The sequence below is a fragment of the Quercus suber genome, unplaced genomic scaffold (assembly GCF_002906115.3).
Source record: "Quercus suber isolate HL8 unplaced genomic scaffold, Cork oak 2.0 scaffold_654, whole genome shotgun sequence".
NCBI classification, from domain to species: Eukaryota; Viridiplantae; Streptophyta; class Magnoliopsida; order Fagales; family Fagaceae; genus Quercus; species Quercus suber.
In genome coordinates this window covers 230262-258178 of record NW_027070095.1, presented here as the reverse complement: position 1 = coordinate 258178, position 27917 = coordinate 230262, and the positions used below count along the sequence as shown (strand labels likewise).

The 27917-nt window shown below is 34.2% G+C and overlaps 2 protein-coding genes across 5 annotated transcripts; one reads left to right on the top strand and one right to left on the bottom strand.

Moving 5' to 3' along the window:
* Positions 1–2255: 2255 nt before the first annotated feature.
* On the top strand, positions 2256–24428 carry LOC112010367 (chlorophyll(ide) b reductase NOL, chloroplastic). Of its 4 annotated transcripts, XR_010625919.1 has the most exons (15): positions 2256–2594; positions 4374–4442; positions 6176–6237; positions 6381–6467; positions 7631–7698; positions 7778–7826; positions 7906–7991; positions 8806–8863; positions 10516–10566; positions 18734–18784; positions 18905–18946; positions 21773–21883; positions 22046–22105; positions 23348–23389; positions 24258–24428. XR_010625919.1 is itself a non-coding variant. In XM_065765800.1 (13 exons), exons 1-13 carry the CDS (start codon positions 2315–2317, stop codon positions 22091–22093), a joined length of 1056 nt encoding a protein of 351 aa, XP_065621872.1. In that variant the 5' UTR covers positions 2256–2314; the 3' UTR covers positions 22094–22350. The 4 variants fall into 4 exon arrangements, 3 of the variants coding, with proteins under 3 accessions (XP_065621872.1, XP_065621873.1, XP_065621871.1); XM_065765800.1 differs by lacking the exons at positions 23348–23389; positions 24258–24428 and having other exon boundaries at positions 6176–6231; positions 22046–22350; XM_065765799.1 differs by lacking the exons at positions 23348–23389; positions 24258–24428 and having other exon boundaries at positions 2257–2594; positions 22046–22350.
* Positions 24429–26777: 2349 nt separating this feature from the next.
* Positions 26778–27392, bottom strand: LOC112010360 (F-box/kelch-repeat protein At3g06240-like). Its single transcript, XM_065765804.1, has one exon. It carries the CDS (start codon positions 27390–27392, stop codon positions 26778–26780), a length of 615 nt encoding a protein of 204 aa, XP_065621876.1.
* Between the last annotated feature and the right edge of the window lie 525 nt (positions 27393–27917).

The following is a 27917-nucleotide window of genomic DNA, read 5'->3' as shown; positions in this document are numbered from 1 at the left end:
ATTTCCTACTCAAAATTGATTGATAATTATCTTTATTAAAATAAATAAAATAGAGATAATTATTTATCTTTGTTGATTATTATCTTTATCAAAATACGATCTTTATCAAAATAGATTAATAGAAATAATTATCTCTAATTAAAATTTGGGCCAATCAGAGTCTACTATATATCTTCAAGCATATCAATTCAAAGCGGAACATTTCCTCTGAAATCACTATAAATAGAGGGCATCTCCAATCATTTTCTGGACCTAAGTTTTCAAGAAGCCAAAGTTTCAAAGAACTTGAAGAACATTCGAAGGACTTGAAGAACTTGAAGAACAACAAATCTCTAACAAGCTCAAAGCTAGAGATTTGTTGTGAAGACCATTCAATCCATCTTCCAACCAAAGCCAAGAGGATTTCTTATCAAGTCAAGTTCAAAGAAGATAGAATTAGAGGAGTATTCTTTTGTAAAAAATTGAAACAGAGATTGTACACACTACTTGATTAATACAAAAATATATTTGTGGAACACTTTTCAAATTGTTTGATTTTCAAAATTTTTTTTAATATTATTTTTATACAAGATAGAATTTTTACTCTAGTCTAATTTAAGTGTATATGTATGTGAAACTTCTTCCTGGAGACTTGAACTCTGACCCTTACCTCCTACACCCCACACCCCACAAGCATTTATACTTGTGGAGTAACTACCGCACCAAGGGTGCGAGGCGATTTTGATTTTCAAACTTTGAGAAATTTTATGTTTACACCTAGTACTACATATTTAATATTTTGTCATAATTATTCTATGCGGTAGTTTGTGATCGACCATCTTTCACTATTACATGGACCTTTTTATTTATTTATTTTTTATTTTTATGCCAATCGCAATCTATTAGGTAGGACAGTTTTGATAAAGTGTGTGTGAAATGTTGTGTTACTAGAATTATTATTTGAGTAATGTTAGAGAAAATTTTGTCACAATTTGTCATGTGACGACTTGTGAGTAGTAGAAGTGTGGACCTACCATTTGACCTTTACTATTCATAGCTTTTCACGTGATAAGTTGTGACAAAAATTGCGAGATTTTTTTTTAGTCCCTTGCTTTTTCCTTACTATTTAGCAAACTGCACATGTTGCACACTGGCTGTGGGCTTTGTTTCATGGTTTATGTGTTATTTTGAAGACCCATATTGGACCAATTTTAAGGCTTTAATTTACATTGGTGACGGGCCATTTTGAACGAGTTCTGCGTTGAAAACTTGGTCCTTTTAATTAGTAAAATAGGTGGGCCTTGGGATAATTTGGCGGGCCCAAGTTAACAGTTTTAGGTGTTCATTCTCACTGGCAGTGGGCTTCAGGCTGACTTTATGGGTCTTAGGCTTGCTAATTTGTTGCCCAAAATTGAGAGAGAGAGAGAGATGTCTTTATTGAAAATATTAAGAGATGTTAATCAGTAGCTGCAAAACTCTTGACAAGCTTAGAATTTGTTAACTAGCTAAAAGGAAAATGATTATTTTTCGCTTCCCATTTTGCAAGAAAGCTACACCTCATGCTAGCTAGACTTTTTTTTTTTCTTTAGAATAATTGAATATTTTGTAAGTTCCTTAGCTCAATTAGTAAAATTTCTTATTCTTGATTAAGAGATCTAAGATTCGATTATCACATACAACAAAAATCAATTGATGTTTTGGTTTGACGATAAAAAAAATCATCAAAAGAATAATTGACTTTTTTTTAAAGGCTGTCATAGGTAATTTTTGAAACCAAAATTTAAACTCATATATAATACATTAGAACAATTTACTCCTAGTGGTCTGATCCTATCACACTTTAGTCTATAAATTTTTAATTATTATACTTTGATCCCCATAGTTTGAATTAAAATGAAAATGTTTAAGAATCTACTCAAATGAATTTAATTTTCTTTTTGTATACAAACTTTCAATTATACAATTTATCCCATTTTGGTTTGGTTTTTACCACAATTTAACCTCATTAACTTTGAATTACAATGAAATTCCTAAGTTTATTTATTTTTTTGTCCAAACCTTAAGGGATCAAAATATAACAATTTGAAGTTTGTGTATTAATTGTCATACCCCCATTCAAAAAAAAAAAAAAAAATTGTCAAACAATAATCAAACGGATAAATAGTAAATTTACCTCATATATATTGGCTTATTTATAATATTATTAATACAAAATTTAAAATTTTGAGGGCCATGGTTCCATTTCTGCCTTTATTTACTGTGAATGTGAAGCTTCCTCTTTTATATTTTATATTTTATCCATTTGATTTGAGTTCCTTGTCTTGAACCAATTCCAATGGCGATGACTCCTTATCTCCACTTCACAACATTCCCATCACTCTCTTCTCCTCTTCTCTTCTGCAAACCCCATCACCCTCCTTTCTCTCAACCACCATACCTCTCCACTCTTCAATTCAACCGTTACACTTTTCTGTCCGTTTCTTCCCGCCAGAACCAAAAACCTTTTGCTGTGAATTTCAGCTCTCAGATTGTAAATGCTGAATCTTCATCCTCCTCTAATACCAGAGAGCCCATGCGTCCTCCTTATAACGTTCTGATCACTGGTTCCACCAAAGGTCAGCTTTTTTTGAAGCTTATGACTCTGTCTTTTGTTTTGTTTTTGTTTTTGTTTTTTTTTTTAATGGCTTTTTTGTGGTTCTGCTTTGCTAATTTGGTCCTGCTCTTCGAGTTTTGATCTGGGTTTCTTGAATTTTTTTCTGGGTTTTATTTATTTTGGTTGTTTTGTTGGTAATTTATGTGTAATATGCCTTTTAAGTTTCTGGGGTTTGACAATTTGGTGTAAATGTTATATCAGTTGTGTTGTGTCAGTGCACTGATATGGGATTTATTTTGGTTGCTGAGAGGCTGGAGGAAGAGAATCAAAAGAGATGTTTAAATTTTTACTTTTACTTGAAGGAAATTATGTAAAATCATATTCATGAAGTGGGCATAATATTTAATCATCTACTGGAAGAAAATATATGGTATGAATAGCGTAAAGATTATTTTGTAATATCTCTTAATCAAATGGCTAAGGAATGAAAATCAATTTGCTCAAGTATTATTGTTGCCTTTTAAGTTTCTGGGGTTTGACAATTTGGTGTAAATGTTATATCAGTTGTGTTGTGTCAGTGCACTGATATGGGATTTATTTTGGTTGCTGAGAGGCTGGAGGAAGAGAATCAAAAGAGATGTTTAAATTTTTACTTTTACTTGAAGGAAATTATGTAAAATCATATTCATGAAGTGGGCATAATATTTAATCATCTACTGGAAGAAAATATATGGTATGAATAGCGTAAAGATTATTTTGTAATATCTCTTAATCAAATGGCTAAGGAATGAAAATCAATTTGCTCAAGTATTATTGATGTTGAGAATGAGGACAAGATAGCAAGTTCCTTGATCGGTTGAAATTGCAAGGTGTGGAGTTAGTTATGTAACAATTGTACCAGAGGCCATAAGCTTTCAAAGGACATCAACAAAGTTGTTGAGAATATTGTTTTTTCATGATAAAATAGCTTCTATATTTCATAACGGAGGAGCACATTTTGATTTCATATTTTGTGTTTAAGGAACTGCTTAGGGAGGAGTCTATAATATGAGGGCTACTGTAGGCTTTGATAAAATTCCTTCAGGAAAGAGGTTCAGGTTTTGGTAGTAATTTTCCTGTTAAGCCTAGGTATCTTTTATGTGGTTTTCATTGAAGTGAATACCAACGTGTTTGTGTGTGTCTATCAAGTGTTTAGTTACAAAATTAGACAACAAAATAGAAATGGTCATATGTTTTTTCTGAAAAACTCATGCATTTGAAGGTTAAGATTCCTGAAATTGTGTCGCTACAATAGCATGTTATTATGGGAAAAGTTAACGGTGCCCTAAAGGCATTGGTTTAGGAAATATTTTTAGCAACTTTTTATGGGGAAAAAAAAAACAATTGATTTTTTTAACAGTTTTTTATTTTCCCATAAAAGTAGTATCAAAACTTTTCCAAAATGGTCCATTAACAAATGCCTAAGGGCACCTGTTAACCGAACCCTGTTATTATTAGTAAAGGATGCAACTTAATTAGAGAATTTTCAAATAAACTCTTTAGTTTAATAATTAATTGTAAGCATGTCATACCCAGTGTAATAGGCTTTGTGTGTGTTTTACGTTTGAGAAATTCCCCAGGTGTTGGCTAATTTTAAAAAAATGTCAAAAACTATTGCTGGATAAATTTGAAAATTAAATTCTCAATTTAGGGATTCTATTATTTCCCCTTCATCCTATCAAAAAAGAAAAAACCCCCCTCCATATGTCATTAATTTTTAGGTTTTTAACTTGCTTTTTAAAATTTTAATTTATAAATTCAGGAATTGGGTATGCACTGGCGAAAGAGTTTCTACAAACAGGTGACAATGTCATTATTTGCTCAAGATCAGGTAAGGACTTACACTGCATGCCTATCTTAGATAGTCTTCCTGACATATAATAAGTTGCCTTCATGGTCAAAATTATTTGGTCAAGTATGATGTTCTCATGAAATCAATTTTTTATTTATTTTACTGTTCAATGTAGTCCTCATCTGGCAGAGATCAAAACTTTACATATAGAGTAACTTTTGGAGGACCACTAAATTTACTGGTCTTTGAGGGTATGAAGGCATATATGAGACATGAAATGAGGCGCAGAAAGCTCACTTCATATTTAATATTCAAGAGCAGTTTTTGTGAATTATTTTAAGAGACACCAAAGCAGTTTATTTCTTATGTAAATTTTGAACTCATAAGAAGCTCGTGCATATGAAAATTCATTTTATTTTAGATTATTTAAATGAAAAATTAATCTTCCATGAGGAAGGTTGACCTATGTATTGATTCATAATAATACACACATGCAAAGAAGGTGTTATGCTACATGGATGCCATAGTGAGAATGATTCAAAATGAATTGCTGGTAGCAATAGCAATACATGTTAAGAAATTAACAAACATGTTCATTCAATTTCATTGCGAATAACTCTGTAACTTTTAATAATTTTGGATATATTCCTATTATTTTAGAGCTTTGGGAATAATGCATTAATTATTTAATCTCTTTAGATAATTTGGATTTAATTTGTAAATGCAGAAGAATTAGGTTCAAATTTGTTCAATGTGAAAATTTCCACATATATTTAAGAATTTTGGGAATTATTATTATTATTTTTTTTTGATAAGTAACGTAAGAAATTTTATTAGAAAAAAAACCAACCAAGTACTCTGGAAATGTACTATAGTGGCAGAAATCAAGATCCCATATTACAATGATCAATAAGATCGGAGAGAGAAAAACAGGAATAAAACGGCAAAACTAAACTCCAGTCAAGGAGAGTACGGAAAAAGAAAGATTTAATGTCAAGCATAAACCGTTTACAGTCCTCAAAGCATCTAGAATTTTGGGAATTATTTGAGAGTTTTGTTTCTGTTCTTCCAACACTAGAACTTTATATATTTCTTGATAAACCCATTCAAATAGTGGAAACAACCTCTGGTGCATCATGAATGAGAGGGTTGTGTATTTCCCGTTGTTGAATGGGAGGAAATGTCCAGTTTTCGTATTTCATTATACAACAACAATAACAAAGCCTTAGTCCCAAAATTTGGGGTTGGCTATGGATCCTTGACAACTTAGATTGGGTTGGCCATATGAATTGTATCTTTCCATTCTATCCTATCTAAAGTCATGCTTTACTCCCCTAATTGAAATTTCTTTTTATTTTTATTTTTATATTACTTCTACTAATGTTATTTTTGACCTTTCTCTACTTTTTTTTGTTCCCTCAACTTGGATTGACTCACTCTTTCTTACCAGTTCATTACCTGCTCTCCTCTAAACATAACCAAATCATCTCAAGCGACTTTCCCTCATCTTTTCATCAATAGGGGCTACCCCTATCTTTAAGCGGATTTCCTCATTTCGAATCCTATCTTTCCGTGTATTCTATCCTATTTCATTATACTTTCTTTAATCCTTTTCGCATTAGATCTTCATTCGAATGGCATGTTTTACTTCCCTGGTGAATTAGGTACTATTTAATGATATCAAATGGAGAATGTTTGACTTATATGTTATTTTGAACTTGCAATTCAAATATGAAAGGTGTCTACAGTTGCTTGACTGTTTCTTTTGACAGCTGAACGGGTTGAATCTGCTGTTAAAAGTCTGCGAGAAGAATTTGGGGAGCAGCATGTGTGGGTACCTCCTTAGTGACTTTAAAAAAAAAAAAAATTTCTCTTGTTTCAGCTGCCTCTGTTGTTATTTTCCCTTAATGTTTTATCCCTTACTTAAATCTGTTTATGCTTTGTGTTGCTGGTTCTGATTCACTCCCTCTATTACAGGGTACTAAATGTGATGTTAGAGAAGGACTGGACGTGAAGGATTTAGTTGGATTTGCACAAAGAAATCTGAAATACATTGATATATGGGTATTAATGTTAGATCTTTTATCTTTGTTACCCTACTTGCTTAATGTAAATTCTATTTATTTCTTCTCCAAGCTGGATAAAAACATGGTTTTATTGTTCATGTTGATTGAAAATTTAAGCTTGATTTTATGCCAGCGTAGTCTTTTTGAGTGGTTTCGCTGTTGGGGCTTTATTGATTCTTCGTCTCTTTCAGAGTTTATGTTTTCCCTTAGATTATCTTTCTGATCTCCCTCTCTATTGTTTTGTTGCTTGTTTTATTTGTTTCTTGTTGTTCATCATCACGAACAACTTGTACTTGTCTTTTTTTTTTCACATTAATAATAGTTCTTGTATTACCTATCAAAAAGAAAATTTAAGCTTGATGTTAAAAGTTATTTTTCTGGATATCTATGGCTTCTACTAAGAAATGGATTTTAAGCTATCTTATTACTGTATAATGACTGATGCTGCTATCTATGGGTATAAGGTTACTTTATGATTTGTTGAACGACATCGAAATAGTCAGGAGAGTATTTTCAAAAGTTAGAGAAGCTTAATCTCTTGAATAGTCATAAACTACAGAAAGGTGATTATTCAACAGCAATTTGTCAAGAAAATAAATCTTCAGCTTGTGGTCCACCTTATGTGCTCCGTTTTTTCATGGTATGGAGTGGGATTGGCTTCTTTCCTGTAGGGGATCCCACAGTTGCATGCTTAATTAGGTCCTTTTGTCAGTGTTTCAATTTTGTTTGGGTCATTAAACTCGGTTGTTTTTTTTTTTTTTTTTTTTTTTTTTAAGCTTTGGTTGGGTCTGGACATAAGAGGGGGTGTTAATTTTTTAATTTATCCCACACAACCTTTGATTGGGGTTGTGCTAGGTTATGGGCTTATTTACTTGTTAGGTCTCTACACTTACTAGTTTAAGCTTTTGGGTTGGATTCTTTAACATTTTCCGTGTTTTCCATTTTAAATCAATGCTAAGATTCAGAATTTAATTAAAAAACCTTACAGTGTCAATGAGTTCAGATCAGAACTTTTCTCTGTCTCCTTGTCTTTTTGTTTTGTTTTGTTTTTTTAAAATTTAAAATTTAAGCTCTGTTGTTATTGCTTTTGAATTTTTGGTGCTCTAATGAACAGATCTAGTTCTGCCATTACAATCTTACCCTATGTTGAGAATGATGCAGATTAATAATGCAGGATCAAATGCTTACAGCTATAAGCCACTGGCAGAAGCTTCAGATGACGATCTTATGTGAGATTTCATACAATTTTCTGTTCCCTGATATTTTCCATCTTCTAAGTTGTTTATATTATGGGCTTTTTCCATGCAGTGAAGTTGTAACTACAAATACCCTTGGTTTGATGATATGTTGCCGAGAGGTAGATTTTTCTTCTTTTCCTTTCTTAAGTGGCTTGTTTGAGGCCTAATGTCACACGTGGATGTTGAATTGTTCTTCAGGCAATGAAGATGATGTTAAACCAGCCTAGAGGGGGTCATATTTTCAACATTGATGGGGCGGGTTCAGATGGAAGACCAACCCCTAGGTACCTTATTTTAATTTACTCCAGCATTATATGCTTGAACCAGCTTAAAATTTTTGGTTCCTAGTTTCTTCATCATGCTGCTGCTTATCTTTTAGCTACTATGGGGTACTGGCCTGAATACAGGTATATTGGTAAAGTAATGCACATAAGAAGTTAGTTCCTACTTATATAATATGGTTCTTTTTTTGGGTGGGGGGGGGGGGGGATTTCTCTTGATGCAATCTACTAGGAATACTGATATAAGAACAGACTGAAAAGTGTTTCTGAATGAATATCTATTATTTATTTTCTTTCCTTAAACTGTTAGAATAGTTTACAAATTGAAAAACACAAAGCCGGCAGTGATATAATGCAATTTACTTATCTTGTTTACTTGATATAATACACATGCCACCTCTGGCAATGGTGCCCCCCTTTCTTGCTGATGTTACCACAACCACCTAAGCCACTATAATTGCATTACTGGTGCTTTCAATTGAAATGACTCTATGTTGAATCATTGGAGCATAATATATACAATGACAGAAATGGTTCACCTATTGATGTGGGTTTTGTTCTAGCTTATATGAAGAATGCTTCAATCATATCTTGTGGGATAAAATCATATCTCTCTTCATCTTGTGAATTTTTTGTTCTTGCTATTACAGTGCCATTGCAATTGTGTATCACATTTTTAACAATCAACAAGAAGCTGTATTGTGTTTCCTGATATATTATGTTAATGCCAGTTACATAAATAGATGCTACATTTTTTTTTCCCTAAAAACGAACAACCTGGTGATGGTTCTTTCTTTGTTTTGTTTATTTTGCATAGATTTGCTGCATATGGAGCCACAAAACGAAGTGTGGTGCATTTAACAAAATCATTGCAGGTATGTGGTCAGCTTGTTTTTGGAAAGTCACAGGGAGGAGGGAGGGAGGGATATTAGACAATTTAAATTTTTTCCTATGTTTTCTTTAAATCTCTGTTTATAGGAGATTTCATAAATTCTTTTTTACAACTTAAATTTTATAAATTGGATGCCTCCATGCATCTACTTCACTATATTGTCACGCAGTCATTTTCCTGGTTAGGCTCTCAATCTCAGAGACCTGGATTGAGACTTATTTGTCACCTAAACATGAGAAGGAAAGCTTGGAGCCTCTGGTTGGTCTTCACCCCTTTAACAGCATATCTCAGAATGTTCTGATAGTCATACTAGAAATGTCTAGGCTACAAGTTACTCTTGGCAAGTGAAGACATTTGTGCTACAAATAGACAAGATGTGTATAGAAGGATAAATTTAATTTACACCTGGAGAAACACTTGGCTGGGTGGAAATGATTGTAATACTGTTGCGGGAAAAAATGGAGAAATGCCTAGCTGGATGGAAACGACTCTATCTCTCTATGGCTAGTCGAATTCTGCTAATCAGGAGCACATTCACATATCAAGGAGGCATTAGTGGCATATCATTTGACTTTTTCTAGGGATACCTATCATTGGGATACAAATTTTATCGGAACAGTATAGGATTGGAGCTGGAGTCTGTTGTATCATTTATGGATATAATTTATTCAAATCAGGTAAGACGGAGTGGCATGGATAAGCATTGTTGGAATCCTTCCTGAAGGAATGGATTTGAAGTGAAATCCTATACAAATTGTTACACTCTTTAGCCTGTTCTTCAAAAGTTTATGGAAGCCTAAAGTCTCAACCAAGGTGGCCTTTTTTCTTTGAACAGCAGCTTTGGGGAAATCCCAAGTGTTAATAACCTTAGGGAGTGGCAATTAGTTTTATAGACTGGTGTTGTATATGTAAGTTGGCTGGGGAACTACAGATCACGTACTTCTTCATTGCCTGGTTGTTCTAGAGTTATGAAGTATGGTGTATACTTTGTTTGGGGTTCACTAAATTACGCCGAAGGGTGTTTTGGAGCTTTTAGCAAGTTGGCAAGGTAGGGTTAGTAGATGTGGTAACATTGTAATTTGGACTGCAATCCCTCATAATCTCATGTGGTGCAAAGTGCATTTGGTGTGAGTGGAATGCTAGAAAATTTGAAGGATGTGAAAAATCCATTCCAGACTAGAAGCATTTATTCCTCTAATCTCTATTTGAGTGGATGAATGCTTTTGTTCTGTTCTCTTTTGCCAATATGTTTGAGATGCTTGATAATTGTACAGCCTGTACTTTTTGTTAATATTGGTGTAACCTTTGTATGCATGCTGTGTATATGGGTTACAGCCCTTTGCATATATTCAATTGAGTATTGACTTGTATACCAAAAATAGAACTTTTTTATCAAGTGTATTTATGTAAGTATTAACTCATATTGTATTTGTACACAAAAAAGTGTTAGGAGGCAGCATAAAGTTGATTTCCAATCTCCCTCTTCTCTTTTTTTCTGTTATCTTCATTCCTATTTCTCCATCTTTTCAGAAACCTGAAGATCAATTTGAGTATATTTCTGAACACATACACTAAATTGTATGAAAATCTAAATTGTTTTCTAATTATTTGTAGTTTGAATCTTGTTCTTTTCAGGCAGAATTGCAGATGCAAGATGTTAAAAACGTGGTGGTCCATAATTTGTCGGTATGTTATACTATGCTTATATTATAACTTATCTTTAATTTCTATATGCTGAACATGGTTAGTCAAAGAATACCTGTCAGAAGTAGTTTATAATTCTGAAAGTTTAGTCTAAAGAAAGTTAACTTGCCTATTTGATTAGTTCATTTCAATTAAATTTCATGTTTGTGTGTGCCACTAGAATGCCATAGATACACATCTTATCCAATGTTACAAAATTTGGTGTTTATTATTATTATTATTTTAGATAGCAACAACAACAACAACAACAACAAAGCCCTAGTCCCAAAATTTGGGTTAGCTATGGATCCTCGACAGATTAGATGTTATTTGACACTTTCCATTAGTGTAATTGGTTGGATATTATTTTGTTGGGATATCCTTCTTTTCAGGCAATCATTTTAAAATAGTTTTCCACCTTTTTTTTTTTTTTTTTTTCTTTTTTTGGGGGGGGGGGGGGTAAGGAGAATGTTGGAACCTTCTCATTATGCGTTGGGTGGTCCAAAAGCTTTACCTTACAAGTCTAAGTTGGGTTCAAAGATTCACCCTTCTCGGTCCTTTGTTGAAACGGTAAAAGCGTCTGTGCAAGTGTTTGCACCAGCCCATCATTAGAGAGACAGAGAAGATTCAAGCAGTGGAGAATACAACACTGCCTCCGAGAGAAGAAGATGGGTTTCAGGTGGTGGCTTTTGAAGTTCCGGCGGTTAATGCTATACCGATTGCCGTGGGTGGTGTGGAGGGGAGTCACCATGGTATTAATGGAGATGCTAAGTTTAAGGAGAAAATCTTGGAAAAAAATAAATTCAGATTGAATAATTTGAATTTGAAAGATGTTGATTCTGATAGGAAGCGTCAAATTAGGAGGTCTAGCTAGTTAAGGAAAGATTTGAGTGTGGAAGTAAATGAATTTGTTAAGAGGCGGGTGTTTTGCAACGTTACAGGGGTGATAAGCAAGCTGTACAATGGGTGGCACGTGAGGACAGTCTACCCAAGTTAATAAGGGAATGGACAATAGGCCTTCTAAAGCCCATGCACCTGGATTGGGTAATGTTAAGAGTAACTTAGGGCCACTGTTGACTAGCCCTTTTATTTTTGAGGCAGGGGCTTGTTCCAAGCATTCTCAAAAAAACCCAACCTAGGTATTACGGGCCAAATTGTTGAGGATGGTAAGTTAGAGTCCAACTTATCAGGCACAAGCTCATTTTCGAAGGGTGCGAGTGCTAATGTGCTCCTTGCGAGCTCGGTGGTTGTTTCTCTACCACCAAGGAGGACGGCGTTGGCTCCAATAGTCATCGTGGGCTCAATCTCCTCCATATCAGCACCGGAAGTTTCTGATGGGAGTGGGTCCAGCGTCCAGGTGAGCTCGAGCTGGCTTACCCAGTCACCCACGTTGCCATAACGACAGAGGAAGTGGTCTAGGTTGCATGCGAGATGGGCTTAGCACCTTTAGCGCTGATATGTACTTCCTTGGAGCCGGCAAAGATGAAGGAGTTGTCTTTAGAGGACTCGATAGAAAATATGGTGGAGAAGTTGTCATCATCGGCGGCGATGAAGGATGAGGATGATGAATTATTGGGTCCGGAGGTAAGGGCGATGGTGCATGAGGCTTTTGATTGTAAGGTGGTATTTAATTCTTCTCCACTATTAGGGAATGGGTTAGTGATTTGGACAAATCATGGGGTAATTCCAAAGAGTGGATGTTACAATTGCGGGATGGTCGACAAATAGTGATTCCGTTATCTCTGTATCGATCTCCAGAGAGTGTGTCGGATTGCTTAGTCACTTATGTAGAGACTGTAATAGGTAACGATTCTTTTATCAATGACGGTCAGATAGTTAGTTGGGCAGAGGACTGAGATGGGTTAGTTGATTCTCTGTCTATTGTCAATGAGGCAGAGGAGGAGATGTGGGATTTTGATGAGAGATTAATGACTTGGGAGTGTAGTGACAAGCCTTTAGTTGTGGTACCTTTGGCCACAGAAGTTCCTTTGGAGTTGGAGTGTAGTTCTGAGATGGGGGTTGGTTGTAAGGAGTCGGTTGATGGTAATAATTTATCACAATGGATAACAAATCAGATTAAGGCATTTAGAAAATCAGTGGGCACTTCTTTGGAAGGTTTTGAGGAGCAGATTACGGGATTGCTACTAGCTATAGAGGCCAGGAAAAAGAATAAAAAGCTTAAGGCTGTAGATGATCAAATGAAGCACAGCAAGTCGGGGCAGAAAGGTCAGCGGGAGTTGAAAAATTTATTGACCTCTATGAATGTCAAGGTTGGTTCAACGAAATCAAGGAATGTAAGTAAGGAACGGGCTGTGGTGGTTCATCAATGAATTTGAAGATTATTTCTTGGAATGTTAGAGGGCTGAATGATAGGGATAAAAGGCTTCGGGTTCGTAATATGGTTAGGAGATGGGGGCTAGATGTTATTTGTCTTCAAGAAACTAAAATGAAGTTGATAACTAGAGCTATGATTCGCAGTTTGTGGAGGGGTCAACATGTTGATTGGTTTTATCTAGGCTCTTGTGGAGCTTCTGGAGGGGTGTTACTGATGTGGGATACACAGGTTGTGAATAAAGTGGAGGAAGCTGTGGGGAGATTTTCGGTTTCTTGTAGATTTACAAGTGTGTCAGATCAGTTTGTCTGGGCGTTTACTGGTGTTTATGGTCCTAATTTTGTGAGAGACAGAAGATTCTTATGGAAGAATTATTTGGTTTGAACAGCTGGTGGAATGTTCAATGGTGTGTGGTGGTGACTTTAATGTGGCAAGGTTTCCTTCTGAGTGTGCTGGTTCTACCTCTTTTATTGCTATTATGCGGGAGTTTTCTGATTTTATTTCTGAGCAAGGACTCATCGATATTCCGCTTCAAGGGGGATCTTTCACTTGGTCTAATACTCAGGAAGTTGCTTCGAAGGATAGGCTAGATAGATTTTTGTTTTCTGTAGATTGGGAGGATAAGTTTCCATTTGTCTCTTAACAACGCTTGCCTAGGTTGCTATTTGATCACTTCCCAATTGTTCTTGAGGGTGGTTCCTTTTAGAGAGGTAGGAGGCCGTTTAGATTTGAGAATATGTGGCTTAAAGATGAGGGTTTCGTGGAGAGGGTGCGATCTTGGTGGGATTCTTATAATGTCCTGGGAGCTCCGAGTTTTGTTTTAGCCAATAAATTAAAGCTCTTGAAAAATGTTTTGAAGAAATGGAATGTGGAGGTTTTTGGAAATGTTGAAGATCGGGTGAGAAAATTGTGGCAAGAGCTTAGTGATTTAGAGACGATTGAGGATAATCGAGTTTTATTGGAGGAGGAAAGGATGGAGTTGGAGAGGGTTCGAGGTGAATTAGAAAAAGTTACTTTGATGGAGGAAATTTGTTGGAGGCAGAAGTCTAGAGTCTTTTGTATTAGAGAAGGAGACAGGAATACCAGATTCTTTCATCATATAGCTAACTCTCACAAAAGATTTATTTCCATTGATAGGCTTATGATGGATGGAGAATTGTATTTTGATTTGGAGGCTATAGCAGGTTGTATTTCTCATTTTTATAGGCAGCTATATGCGAAAACTGTGGCTCATAGACCTTTATTAGATGATGTGGAGTTCTCTTGTATCTCTGAGGAAGATGCACTTTGGCTAGATAGGCCATTTGATGAGAAAGAGGTGTTTAGGGTGATTAGTGATTTTAAGGGTGATAAGGCTCTTGGTCCGGATGGCTTTTCTATGGCGTTCTTTCAGTCCTGCTGGTGTATTTTGAAAGCTGAAATTATGGCAGTGTTTCAAAATTTTCATACTCAGGCAGTGTTTGAGAAGAGCCTTAATGCTTCTTTCCTTGCTCTTATTCCCAAAAAGGTGGATGCTGTGGAGATCAAGGATTTTCGGCCTATTAGCTTAGTTGGTGAGATTTATAAGATTATTTTGAAGGTGTTGGCCAATCGTCTTAGAAGGGTGGCACATGGGCTTATTTCATATTCTCAGAATGCATTTGTGAAAGGTAGACAGATATTGGACTCGTTTTTAATTGCCTCAGAATGTATTGATAGTAGATTGAAGTCAGGTATTCCAGGAGTCTTGTGTAAGTTGGATGTGGAGAAGGCATATGACTATGTGAGTTGGGGTTTTTTAATGTATATGCTTTAGTGCTGTAGGTTTTCAGAGAAATGGAAAAAATGGATAATGTGTTGCATCTCTACTGTTAAATTCTCTATTCTGATTAATGGTAGTTCTTCTGATTTCTTTGATAGTTCTAGAGGTATTCGGCAAGAGGACCCTTTGTCTCCGTTGCTATTTGATATTGTTATGAAGGGTTTGAGTCGTATGTTGGATGTGGTTGCTACTACTAGTTAGTTCTCAGGCTTCTCTGTAGGTAATATGTTTGGTAACTCAGTGATGGTATCTCATCTTTTATTTGCTGATGACACTCTTATTTTTTGTGATGCTGAGCCTATGCAAATTGTTAGTTTGAGAGCAATTCTGGCTAGATTTAAGGAGGTCTTAGGTTTAAGGATTAACTTGGGAAAATCTGAGTTGGTTTCTATAGGGGTGGTGCACAATATGGATGTTCTCGTGGGGATGTTGGGTTGTAGGCAGTCCTCTCTTCCATTGAGATATTTGGGGCTACCGTTAGGAGCTAAATTTAAGGATTTGTCTATTTGGAATCCAATTTTCGAGAAGATGGAGAGGAGTTTAGCAGGGTAGAAGAGGTTGTATCTATTTAAGGAGGGTAAGGTAACTCTTATTAAAAGTACTTTTTCCTCCTTACCTACATATTTCCTTTCCCTTCTGCCTTTACCTGGGAAGGTGACAAATCGTATGGAGAAGTTACAACGAGATTTTCTATGGAGTGGTATTAAGGGTGACTCTAAATTACATTTAGTCAGTTGGGCTCAGGTTTGTAAGCCACTGCAGGTTGGAGGGTTGGGTATTAGGCGGTTGAGGAGTTTTAATTCTACTTGTTATGAAAATGGTTATGGAGGTATGGTATGGAGACCGATGATTTATGGAGGAGGGTTATTGAGGTGAAATATGGGAATGATTGGGGTGGTTGGTGTACGAAAAAGGTCATCAGTGCTTATGGTGTTAGTTTGTGGAGACATATTAGGAGTGGTTGGAGGAGTTTTTCAAAACTACTTCTGTATGATGTGGGGGATGGTACTAGAGTGAAGTTTTGGAAGCATGTGTGGTGTGGAGATCGTACTCTTCAAGAGGTTTTTCCAGAACTTTACTTTATTAGTAGAACAAAGGATTCGTCCGTAGCGGAGGTTATGTGTTGGTCTAGTGGGAGGATTCATTGGGATGCTAAATTTCGTTGTCCTCCACAAGATTGGGAAAAAGAATTCTTTGATCTGTTTATGGATATGGTCTATTCTTCGACGGTACGGGGATTGGGTCCGGATCGGGTGTGTTGGAAGCCAGCAAGGAGTAGAGGTTTTGAGGTTAGAGGATTCTATCTTTTTTTCTACCCTTCTACCATCTTATCCTTCCTTGGAAGATGATTTGGAAATCAAAGGTTCCTCCAAGGGTAGCTTTCTTTTCATGGTCTGCTTCTTAGGTAAGATTTTAACAACAGATAACCTTCGCAAACGACATGTGTTAGTTCTTGATTGGTGCTATATGTGCAAGAAGTGTGGGGAGTCAGTGGATCATCTACTTCTTCATTGCCCCATTGCTTGTGAGTTGTGGTCGTTGGTGTTTTGTTTGTTTGGAATTCATTGGGTTATGCCTCAGAAGGTTATTGAGTTGTTTGAGTCTTGGCAGGGTAAGTTTGGACGACATAGAAATATAGAGTTGTGGAGAATTGTGCCTCATTGCTTGTTTTGGTGTATTTGGCGCGAAAGGAATGCTAGAAGTTTTGAGGGATGTGAACGCTCTATGTTAGAGATTAAGTCTTTTTTTTTACACACTCTCCTCGATTGGAGTGTGGTCCTTAGTCATTTTTCTTGTTCTTCCCTTCCTGTTTTACTTTTTTTTTTTTTTTTTTTTGAGAAACCCCTTCCTGTTTTACTTAATTGTTGTAATCTTGGTTGTTGATTTATGCCCTATAGTACATTCCTAATGTACTTGGGTTGGCTGTTTTTCGTTATTTAATAAAATTTTCGTTACTTATCAAAAAAAAAAAAAAAAAGTGTTCTAATAAGTAGTGTTTTNGGGGGGGGGGGGGGGTGGGGGAAGGGGACATTCTTCCAAAACTCATCTAAATGCTTATCAGTCATGAATTGTATTCTGGGGCGTGCCAAATAGCACCAGAATTTGAGTATGATGTCAATTAAGTACGTGTTCTCATACATCATCAAATTTACAATGAGGTTATTAATTATTCTGCATGTATGTTACGCAAGTAACCATGTCAAATTGCATGCAAATCACCACTGTGCAGCAAAGTTGTCTGCCTGAGATGTCATTTCACTGGGGCACTTCTGATTAGGTTTGGACTTGGAGATGCTTAGGTGATGAATAACATATAGATGTTATTCTCTTAAAATTTTATGCCAAAAGCTAAGTAGTGTTTTCTGTGGTTTTCCCATGTTACAACTTCTGTATTAATTTGGTTTAAGGGAATGGAGCGGTTAACATTTCATTAGGGAGCCTGGTCTTGAGTCTTCAAAAAAAGGTTTCTCTCTGCATATGAAGAGAGAAATGCATTTAGATACATAAACGTATGGTGCAATAACATGATATGCAAAACAGAGGAAGGATTTTGGCTATAGTTGCGTGTATTAGTTACAATAGTGGCGTACTAAAACATATACAGGTTCAATTTTTATAATAATGTGTTCCAAGTTATTGAAAAGGAAGTGAAATCAGATATGATATTATCCTGGATATTCTTAATACTTGTTGATAGGATCAATAATTTATTTGTGTCATTACTTGAGGAAGTGCTAGTCACATTTGTGCTATACCTTAAAAGGTTTATTGACCTAGTACATGGCCAATTTAAGACTCAACACATACTAGTAGAACACAAACTCGTATAAATCAAATTGCCAATCTATTTGGGATATCACAGTCTCTCATTTAAATACTTAATGTCCTTGTCAAAGCCCATATTCCATTGTAGTGCCCCAGAGTGAAATGGGCTTACTAGGTTTGCTTTGATACCATTATGGGAGTGTGGTGTTGTCCCATCTCAAGTGTCAAAAAAGTTGAGAAATTGATAACTCTTAGGCACTTCTTCCCCAGTTGGGCTAGCCTTTTGGACTTGAAGGAGTCGATATTTTACAAACAGTACAAACAATGGCCTATGTGTTAGTAGGGCCCCACATGTTGTGACCCATGCGTGTGATGGTGCACTTGTGCAGAGCAAGGTGGAGTTCCATATCGACTAGTGACAGAGAGGTTGAGAAGTTGATTACTATGGGCATGAGGGCATCCCTTCCCTATTGGGCTAGCCTTTTGGATTTGAAGGACCAGGTTGTTACATTTTGACCCATGATAATAAAATCAGGTGCAATGAATGATGCATTAATTGGTAGTTTCCTTCTCACTGCTAGCCTTGGACTTTCTGTAGCTGATAGGTGATGCCTAAATGGATGAAGCACTCGCATTGTTGTGATACTTTTCTCGTGAATGAGAGAAATATGGGAAAACACTGAAGGTTCAAAATAGAATATTAGTGTCGAAATATAATTGTTTTATTGCTATATCTTCTGGCAGGTTTGGACTGGATTGGTGGATTGAAATTTGATCTTGTTTCTTTTTGGTCTCAAAGTTGTAGGTATAATAGTAGGAATAACATGTAGTTTTTATTTTATTTTTCACATTTTTTTTTGTGAGCTACAATTTGAAAATGATAAGATATAAAAGTTGCATTCATTTGGGTAGAAGTTCACTTGTCCACATCCATAAACACTTAATTCCCTCGATATTATTTTTGGCATTCATCACTAAGTCTTTTTTACATCACCTGGAGACTTTATTTATTTATGTCCGTAGCATATGCTTTGATTCATGTGTAATATTTATTTACCTTTTTTTCCCCATTTTACCCACCCTTGGTAAGTTAGTATCTTCATGACTTAGAGTGCAGCACTAATAAACCTGCCAGCTTTTGGTTCCAGGGTACCAAGACAATGTCATCCAATGTCCGTCCAAAAACGTGTCTAATTATTTTTTCTTAGTCCTTTTTCTTTTCTTTGGGTGTTTTATTTTTTGATAAGTTATTCTTTTCTTTGGGTGTACAGCCAGGAATGGTCACCACTGATCTTCTTATGTCTGGCGCCACTACAAAGCAGGTTGAATAAGCATCATATATATTCAAAAAAACGAAAAGAAGAATAAGCATCATATATCTTGTCTTTATCTCCCTTCTGCATAATTTTGATCCCAAAAATGAACAATTTCCTTTATTGCAGGCCAAGTTTTTCATTAATGTTTTGGCAGAACCAGCTGAAGTGGTAAGCTTCATCTATGTACCCCTGTTATGAGAATTATAGATTATAATGTATTTTATGTTCATTAACAATCCATTTCATGTCAATGATTATGTTTCTGTGATTGACAAAATATTTATTTCAATTACACGGTCAAATTAATGGTGTAGACTAGATTTCATGCAGAATTTATTTATTCACAAGACATTAAAAGAAGAAAACATTTTACATTAAATACCAAGCAACATTCACAGAACACGTACTAGTTTATAACTTCTGCATATGCATGTGTACAATTAAGAACAATTACAATTTTATATAACGTTTCGAACTAATAAATAAGAGATTGTACATATTGATACTTAATAGTATTAGATGGAAGCATAATGAATTTAAATTGAGTCTTTTTATATTTTTTAAGTTTAGAAGCATGAATTTGCTTGTGAATGTAATTGATTCATGAATGTTCAAAATGTGTGTAAAACACCTATGAACGTTTAGATTCCCAAATTACAAATTACCAATTCAAGTTTATTATCAAACAATGTATGTGCGGAATATGAAAATAAACTAAAACAGAATTGATAAAACAATCTAAACCAAATAAAATCGCAACTATAGCAGAAATTAAATGATAAAGATTAAGGGAAGAGAGATGCAAACACAAAGATAGCACAGCGATGTGTTATCGAAGAGGAAACCGAAGTCCTCGGCGTAAAACCTCTCCGCTGCCCTCTAAGCGGTCAATAATCCACTAGAGAATGAAGTTGGGATACATGAACAGTAGAAGACCCTCCAAGTCTAATCTACTCAGTGTACCTAAGCCCTCCAAGCTTTTTGCTCCAACGAGGTTACGTCAAACTTTTGTCTTCTCTAGCTTACCGAATTCCGCTATAGCCTATAGTATCAACTAATATCAATTGGTCCCTTCCTAACTGCTTTCCAAGCACCAAATAACATTCTCACAAATATGGGTATAGTGAAAAAATGATTTGGCTAACTGTACCTTTCAAGGATGTAACAATGGAGAGGGTGAGAGTAGAGAAATTTGGAGAATCAAAAGATGAAGATTGTGGATTAGTCAATCTTGTTTTTCTTTAGGGTTTTTCTCTCAAAATTCTCTCTGGAAGCTCTCTACAATACGTAGGTATAAGGGGTATTTATACTAGTGTGTGTTTGGAATACGAAAGGTCAACTTTTCCCAAACAGAGTAGTTTGGCGACTTGACTGAGTCGCGAGCTAACTGTTTGGCCAGACTAGAAGTTTTGTCTTGTAATACTCTAGTTAGCGTGACTCTTCAGCTCCTTTGCATGCTTCACACGTGTACCTCCTTTGGTGACTTGCCAGCTGAGAGCCAGTCGCGAGATCAAGTCGGGAGGCCCTGCTTGAGTGTACACTCTTGAGCTTTTCTTCACACTCTCTCACACACTACTCTTACATGATTCCCACCTAAATACAGGGTTTCTATATGCTGAATTACAAGCAACTTGACATGGAATAAAGCCAACAAAATGGTTGATTAAATTCAACCTTACAACTCAAAATTAGAATATAATTGAAAGGGTACTTGGCATGAAATTTGAGTGCTAAATACACTTGATATCAAATTATAGAGCAATTAGAGGGGCACTAGGCATAAAATTGGGGCGGAATTAAAATGTAACTATTTGATGTCTTGCGCAATGCGTGGCTATATTCCTGAGAATATTTCAATAACATTCGTTTGTGAAATCTTTCCCTCTTAAAACTGTTTGTATCATGGATAATTACTGTGTCATTAGACTTTTTATTCCTCTACTACTTGCACTGTCAAATTTCATTTAGGACTTTATCTATATAGAGCACATCTTCTTGTATATCAGCATACTGGCTTGGCATTTACACAATATTTTGGGATATTTTCTTTTTTCTTCCTTTTTTTTGGTATAAAGGATATATATATATATATATATAGATAGAGAGAGAGAGAGAGAGAGAGAGAGAGAGAGAGTTGGATTCCATTTATAGTTGATGTAACTTGAAGTAGTGTTACACCACTTCATATTTTGTTATTGGAAGAGAATTTTGGCAAATCTACTATTGATTATCTTTTTATCTTATACCCTATATGCTTACAAATTCTCAAGATGATTAGAGATTAATAATTGTGTCATCTATCAAAGTTTTGAAATTGTAAAAGTAAACATAAAAGATGAGTTTTTAGATCAAATAATAAATAGCATCTAGTTGGCTTGAAATTGAGCCTGCATGTTAATAATATAGAGAACATGAAATCCATCTATGAGATTTTCAAGTTTTAATCTTATAAAAAGTTAGTGTAACATTGCTTAGAGTTACATCATATTATGCTAAGTGGTTTCTATTTTTTTTTTTAATTAAAATTTTATGGGAATAAAATTATTTATTGTTGAATACAAAGAAATAATTAAAATTAAATGAATCATTAAAATCTTTGCTTAGGTGGAAGGCTAAACTTAGGTGGAAGGTTAAATGGATACAATTATTTAAAGCTTTGCTTAGGTGGAAGGCTAAAGAATGACACAAGGTGGTAATTAGAGAAGAAGAGGAGATGGAAGACTAAATGAAAGAGATCTCTAAGAATGCGCCACATACTAGCAACTTGTGCTCTCACACATGGGGTTTTTGCTTATATATATATATATTTGAATTCTTAACTGAGCTTCCACTGTAATATATTATATATGATAAGCAGTTGCAATACCTAATGACATGTATTCAATGTATGTAGATCATTTGCATGTTTGTTTCCTTCTTTTTCATTTATTTGTTTTTGTTTTTGTTTTCCTCCTTTATTTTCTTAATCCTTAGATGCCGTTTGGGATTTCACAGGTTGCTAAATCCCTTGTTCCAAACATTAGATCAGTCCCTGCCAGTGGATCAATGAAGCCCACATACATTCGTTTTCTCACTGGGATAAAAGCCTACTCACAGATATTCTCAGTTAAGGAGATTTTGTTTTTTCAAAATATTTCTTTGAATAGAGATATGAACACCAATCCCTTTTCTTTTCTTTCCTGTTTTACAATGTATTCAAAGTTGCATAATACTTGCATGAAAATTTGGAATCACTAATTGTATTCTTCTGTTTGCTTTGTTATACAGAGATTTGCTTTTGGTGCTAGAAGAAACAGATATATGCCTGAAGATTGAAGATGTTCAAAGGTGGAATTCGATTGTTTATTCTTATGAAAGCTGACTGAACTTTTTGTTGTTATATTTCATGATCATTTCCAATTTTGGTATTCTTCACAATCAAGCCATCAATTCAAGTAGATCATGTTTGTTTGTTAAACTTTATGGCTATTTTTTGCAGTTGGTTAGATGATCTACAATATGTTCCTATCTGAATATAAATTTTATTAAAAGCAAGGAATAGAAATTGAATGAGATCATTTTATTATTATTAACTTTGAAGTGCATTGGGTTTTCCAGAATCTTGCTCAAGACTGAGGGTTCATAAGTTTGTACTAACTAGTTGATGTCCATACAAGATTTCAAATGTAATCCAAAATTATTCTTAGATTGAAATACAATGAAAATGAATGCATTATCAACCAAATTTTCTCATGAATAAATTGGGTCAATGAAATCCCATCAATGCCGAGGAGAAAATCCAATAAACCTGAAACTCTAATAGATAAGCATGCCTTATATTCTTCCTCTTCAACCAAACTAAAAGTTCAGTATATACGTTCCTTATACTGTAGGATAAAAAGCACAAAATTATCAATATAACACAATGTTTAAACATTTGAACATAGTTGTAGATCTAGATCTGTTGGGCAATGAACATGTGATTCAATCTGCCAAAGCAAGAGATAATTAGATACCATATTTAGATATTTCTCTCCCGGAGGACAAAGATATGGTGATACACTGATATAGCAAGATCAATTATCTTGGAACTGGTTTTTTTTTTTTTTTTTGTCATGAGATTGAGAACTACTTTCGTGTAATCAATATTATGCTTAGATATATGAACAGTGGGTGTAAAATATGGCCTTGGAATGTTAATATGCTCGCTAAGTATTGGATCTTCGGATAAAAAAAAAGGTACTAGATGTTGGGATGTGTGCAACAACCATCCACATACAAATATCAAATATTTATATATAATAGTTAAAATCATACAAGATAAAATGATAAATCCAAAGTAAAAAAAAAAAAATTATGCTTTAAACAATACTAACATGCCTACTAATAAAAGCATAACAATGGTTACAATTAATCCATACCACCAATGACAGCATCTACTTCTGAAGCAGCACATGTAAGTAGCTATCAAGTAAAGCCAGGTTCTCCATATATTCAAAAAAGAAGAAGAATAAGCGTAATATATATCTTGTCTTTATCTCTCTTCTGCAGGTTTTTGATCCCAAAAATAAACAATTTCCTTAATTGCAGGCCAAATTTTTCATTAATGTTTTGGCAGAACCAGCTGAAGTGGTAAGCTTCATCTATGTCCCCTGTTATGAGTATTAGATTATGATGTGTTTTATGGTCATTAACAATCCATTGCTTATCAATGGTTAAGCTTCTGTGATTGACAAAATATTTATTTCAATTACACAGTCAAATTAATGATGTAGTTAGAGAGTTAAAGAACTCAATCAATCCTTGTTGACAACATGCCTTATAATTATAAGGGTTTGTAGACTAGATGTCATGCACATTTATTTATTCACATGATATTAAAAGAAGACAAAACTTCACTTTAAATACCATACTACATTCACATAAACACATATTAGTTTATAACCTATTCACATAAGCACATTTTAGTTTGTAACCTTTGCATATGCATGGATGACAACAACAATTATGTATATAAGCATTTTGACCTAATAAATAAGAGATTGTAGACATAGATACTTCATAGTATTACATATATATATCATGCTAAAGTGGTTGCAATATATATTTTTTAAATTCAAATTTTAGGAAAATAAAATTATTTATTGTTGAATACAAATAAATAATAAAAATTAAATAAATCACTAAAATCTTTGCTTTGATGGAAGGCTAAAGAATGACACAAGGTGGTAATTAGAGAAGAAGATGGGGTGGAAGACTCTCTCTAAGAATGTGTCATATGACAGCACCTCATGCTCTCATACATGAGATTTCTTCTTTTATATATATATATATATAAATTCTTGATTAAGCTTCCACAATAGCATATTATATATCTCATAGGAGAAGTAGGTGTTGCAATACCTAATGACACGTATTCAAATTCACTCAAATTTGCATAATACTTGTGTGAAAATTTGGTATCACCAATTTTTATTCTTCTGTTTGCTTTGTTTTACAGACGCTTTTAGTGCTAGAAGAAACATATATGTTCTTCAAAATTGAAGATGTTTAGAGGTGGAATTCGTTTGCTTATTCTTATGTAAACTGACTTAATTTTTGTTGTAATATTTCATGATCATTTCCAATTTTGGTATTCGATACAATCAAGCCGTCATTCATATTTGTTAAACTTTACCGCTATTTTTTGCAGTTAGTTAGATGATCTACAATATGTTCGTATTTGAATATAAATCTATATATTACTAAAAGCTGAAGCGTAGCGTTTAATGCTGCTGCTCTCATATTGCGCCACATCAACTGCCACGTCATTTTTTATTATTTTATAATATAATTTGTCTTATAATTTTAAATTTTTTTATACAATTTTCAGCCTTATAAATGTAGCCCACTACTTATTTATTTACTTCCACTATTACTCTATAATAAATCTTCCACTATCACCCTATAATAAATCCAGCCCACTACTTACTTATTTACTTCCAATATCACTCTATAATAAATTTGTATAATTAATCTAGCCCACATTTTATTTATTTAGTTCCACTATCAAACCCAACCCAAAGTCTTTTTAGTTCAGTTTTAAAGTTTTGTGTGAGCCTTTTTAGCTTAAAAAAAAAAAAAAAAAAAACAAACAAACGTTGAAGCCTTTCAAGCTTTAGGATTTTTTTTTTCCAATTTTTTTATAATTGTTTTTAACATTTATTTTTTTAATATTACACTTCTCCAACCTTTCTCTCTCCCTTACCATTTTATCTCCCCGCTACTTCTTCAATCTTTCTCCCTCCCTTACTTTTTCATCTCCCCACTACCTTTACATTAATATCATTATTCCTCTTTCCCTTCATCTTTCTTTATTTTTGTCTCTTCTTATTCACACCCTCTTACTATAAATTTGTCATTATCTCTTCTATTCTAAGTATAGTTTTCCCTCACAAAAAAAAAAAAAAAAAAAGTTCCCTCTCTCTCCATCTCTCTCTCTCTCTCTCTCTCTCTCTCTCTAAATTTTTTGGTGGATTTTTATTTTTATTTTTCTTACATCTCTATTTTAGGTTGATAATTTTTTATATTCTTTAAAACTCTATTTTGGGTTAGTGTGATTTAGTTTTTTTTTTTTTTTTAAATTTTTATTCTCTTTTATTGTTAAATGTTATCTTATTGTGTTCTAAAGAATTAAATATAACATATAAAATATAATATTATTCTATTACATAGCATGATTTGGATAATTTGCTATTTATTCTATTACATAGCATGATTTTTTATAGTGCTTAATTTAGATGTTAAACTATGAGACTTTACTAATTTTTGTTTATTTTCTAATCCTTTGTGGTGGGCAAAGTACTCTATAATGCCATTTATTTAAAGAAAAGCAAAGGTTAGTCAAATGAAAATAATTGAATAGGTGACAAATTTTAACTTTTGCAATTTTATTTTAATTATTATTATTTTATAATAATGCATGTATAGAAATTTAATTCTTAGATTTTGCTAATAATTGTTTATTTGATAATATGTTTTGGGTGACCGAAATTATAATTTCTACAAAGAAAATAACCTTAATAGATTATCAAAAATAAAATTTTATCTTAATATTGGTTCAATTAATCATTGTTAAGTTTTATTAATTTTTTTAAGTTTAAGTTTTTTTGGTGTTTGGATGTTTCTATATTACATTTATGATTGTTCCTATAATAAATAAAAATATAATTATGAAATAAATTACTCATTATTAGATTAGTTTAAATTGTAAAAAAAAAAAAATTAATAAAACCACCATAAAAATAATTATCATGCGCAACGCGCGGGTTCGCGGCTAGTACTATTAAAAGCCAGGAGAGGGAAGTTGAATAAAATCATTTTCATTTATTTATTGATTTTGAAGTGCATTTGGTTTCTAGAATCTTGCTCAAGACTGAGGGTTCATAAGTTTGTACTAATTAGTTGATGTCCACAAAATTATTCTTAGATTGAAATACAACTTATATGGATGCATTATCACAAAATTTTCTTATGAACAAATTGGCTCAATAAAATCCCATCAATGCCAAGAAGAAAATAAATATGTAAATATGTCTTAAATTCTTCCTCTTCAACCAAACTAAAAGTTCAGTATACACATTCCATATACTGTGTACTAAGCATGATTCTTTAGGATTAAAAGAACAAAAGTATCAATATAAACACAATGTTTAAACATTTGAACATGGTTGTTGATCCAGATAACATAGATTCAATCCACCGATGCAAGAGATTATAACATTCCATATCTAGATGTCTCTCGGAGGACAAAGATATGGTGATACACTGATATAGTAAAATCAAGTATCTTGGAACTATTTCTTTGTCAGAAAAACTAGTTTCAAATATCTTTATATAATACTTAAAACAATAAGTTCAAATATTTTTAACAATACTAACACACGGCTACTAGAATAGGTAAAATCATAACGTGGGTTTTAATTTATCCATACCACTAATGAAAACTTCTACTTCTCTTACTTATTACACTATCTTCTTCCTAGTAGGACACCACATTTGCTCCATCAAGTAAAGTAAGGTTTTCCAGGCAAGTAGCTATATCTAAAGACAATTTAATTGGAAAACCAATCTCCTTCTCATGTAGAGTTTTGGGTTCAATTTGCACCTCCTTACCTTGGTAATTCTTTTGAATTAGAAGTAAACTATACTTCATGAAATCAATGAAATGAATATAAACTTCAGCTAGTACAACACAAAGTTTATTCCAAGATTCAAGTACACCATACTCCTGCATCACCCATATAATGTAGGGTAGTTGTTGACTTCTTCCAAATTGAAACAAAGCCAATAGCCCCTTGAATGAGGCAATAAGTTCCACAGAATGACCACTAAAGGAACCATCATCAGGCAGTGGTTGCTCTCTAAATTTCTCATTATTGACATCAAATGACAAAATTATTTGAGACAACTTCTCCTGTTGTCCTCGTCCTTGACGCATATCTAGCATCCAATGCGAATGTCCACTAACAAATGGAAATGACATCTCACAGTTAATTTTGTAGTGCATAACGTTGGATCTCCAAGAGATTCCAAGTGCAACCCTTTTCCATGAATCTGAATTTAATGAGTACACCTCAACTTCAGGAGGAGGCATAGGAATGGAAGAAGGTTGTGAAATCCTCACAACCTTGTAGTCATTATTCTGGTAGTGATATGCAAATCTGAGTGTAACAAGATGTGATTATAATTTCTAATACTGGGACTCCATAAGTATACAAAATTAACCAAAGACTTGTAATTCCTCAGATGAGCGAGACAAAATAGGCCATTGGATGAACCCACTAACTCGACCATCCCAGGCTGAAAAGTAGAGGGCATTTGAAACTGAGATATTTTTTCAAACGTGGGTTCGCTTGCAGCCGTACAAATGTATGGTACAACAATAGTCTTGGGTATGTAAATGATATAATCATGATCATTACGGGACAACAAGTTGCTAAGGTGGGTTGACATGAAATTGGGGGTGGTGATGGAAGAGTTCCAGGATTTGAAAATGCACCTGAATCTTAGGAGTGATTTCACAGGCAGCCTTGTTAGGATGTCCAACACGATGTCTGCTGGGAGATAATTCTTCCACTAGTGGAGGAGTGGTGGTGTTCGCGGCCGTGCTTTTTTTGTT

Bases quoted from the DNA above. Each gene is read 5' to 3' on its own strand.
- LOC112010367 (XM_065765799.1), top strand. From the start codon at position 2,315: ATGGCGATGACTCCTTATCTCCACTTCACAACATTCCCATCACTCTCT. The intron at 7,827-7,905 runs GTAGATTTTTCT...ATTGTTCTTCAG, and splicing joins TGATGATATGTTGCCGAGAG to GCAATGAAGATGATGTTAAA. The intron at 8,864-10,515 runs GTATGTGGTCAG...TGTTCTTTTCAG, and splicing joins ATTTAACAAAATCATTGCAG to GCAGAATTGCAGATGCAAGA.
- LOC112010360 (XM_065765804.1), bottom strand. From the start codon at position 27,392: ATGCCTCCTCCTGAAGTTGAGGTGTACTCATTAAATTCAGATTCATGG.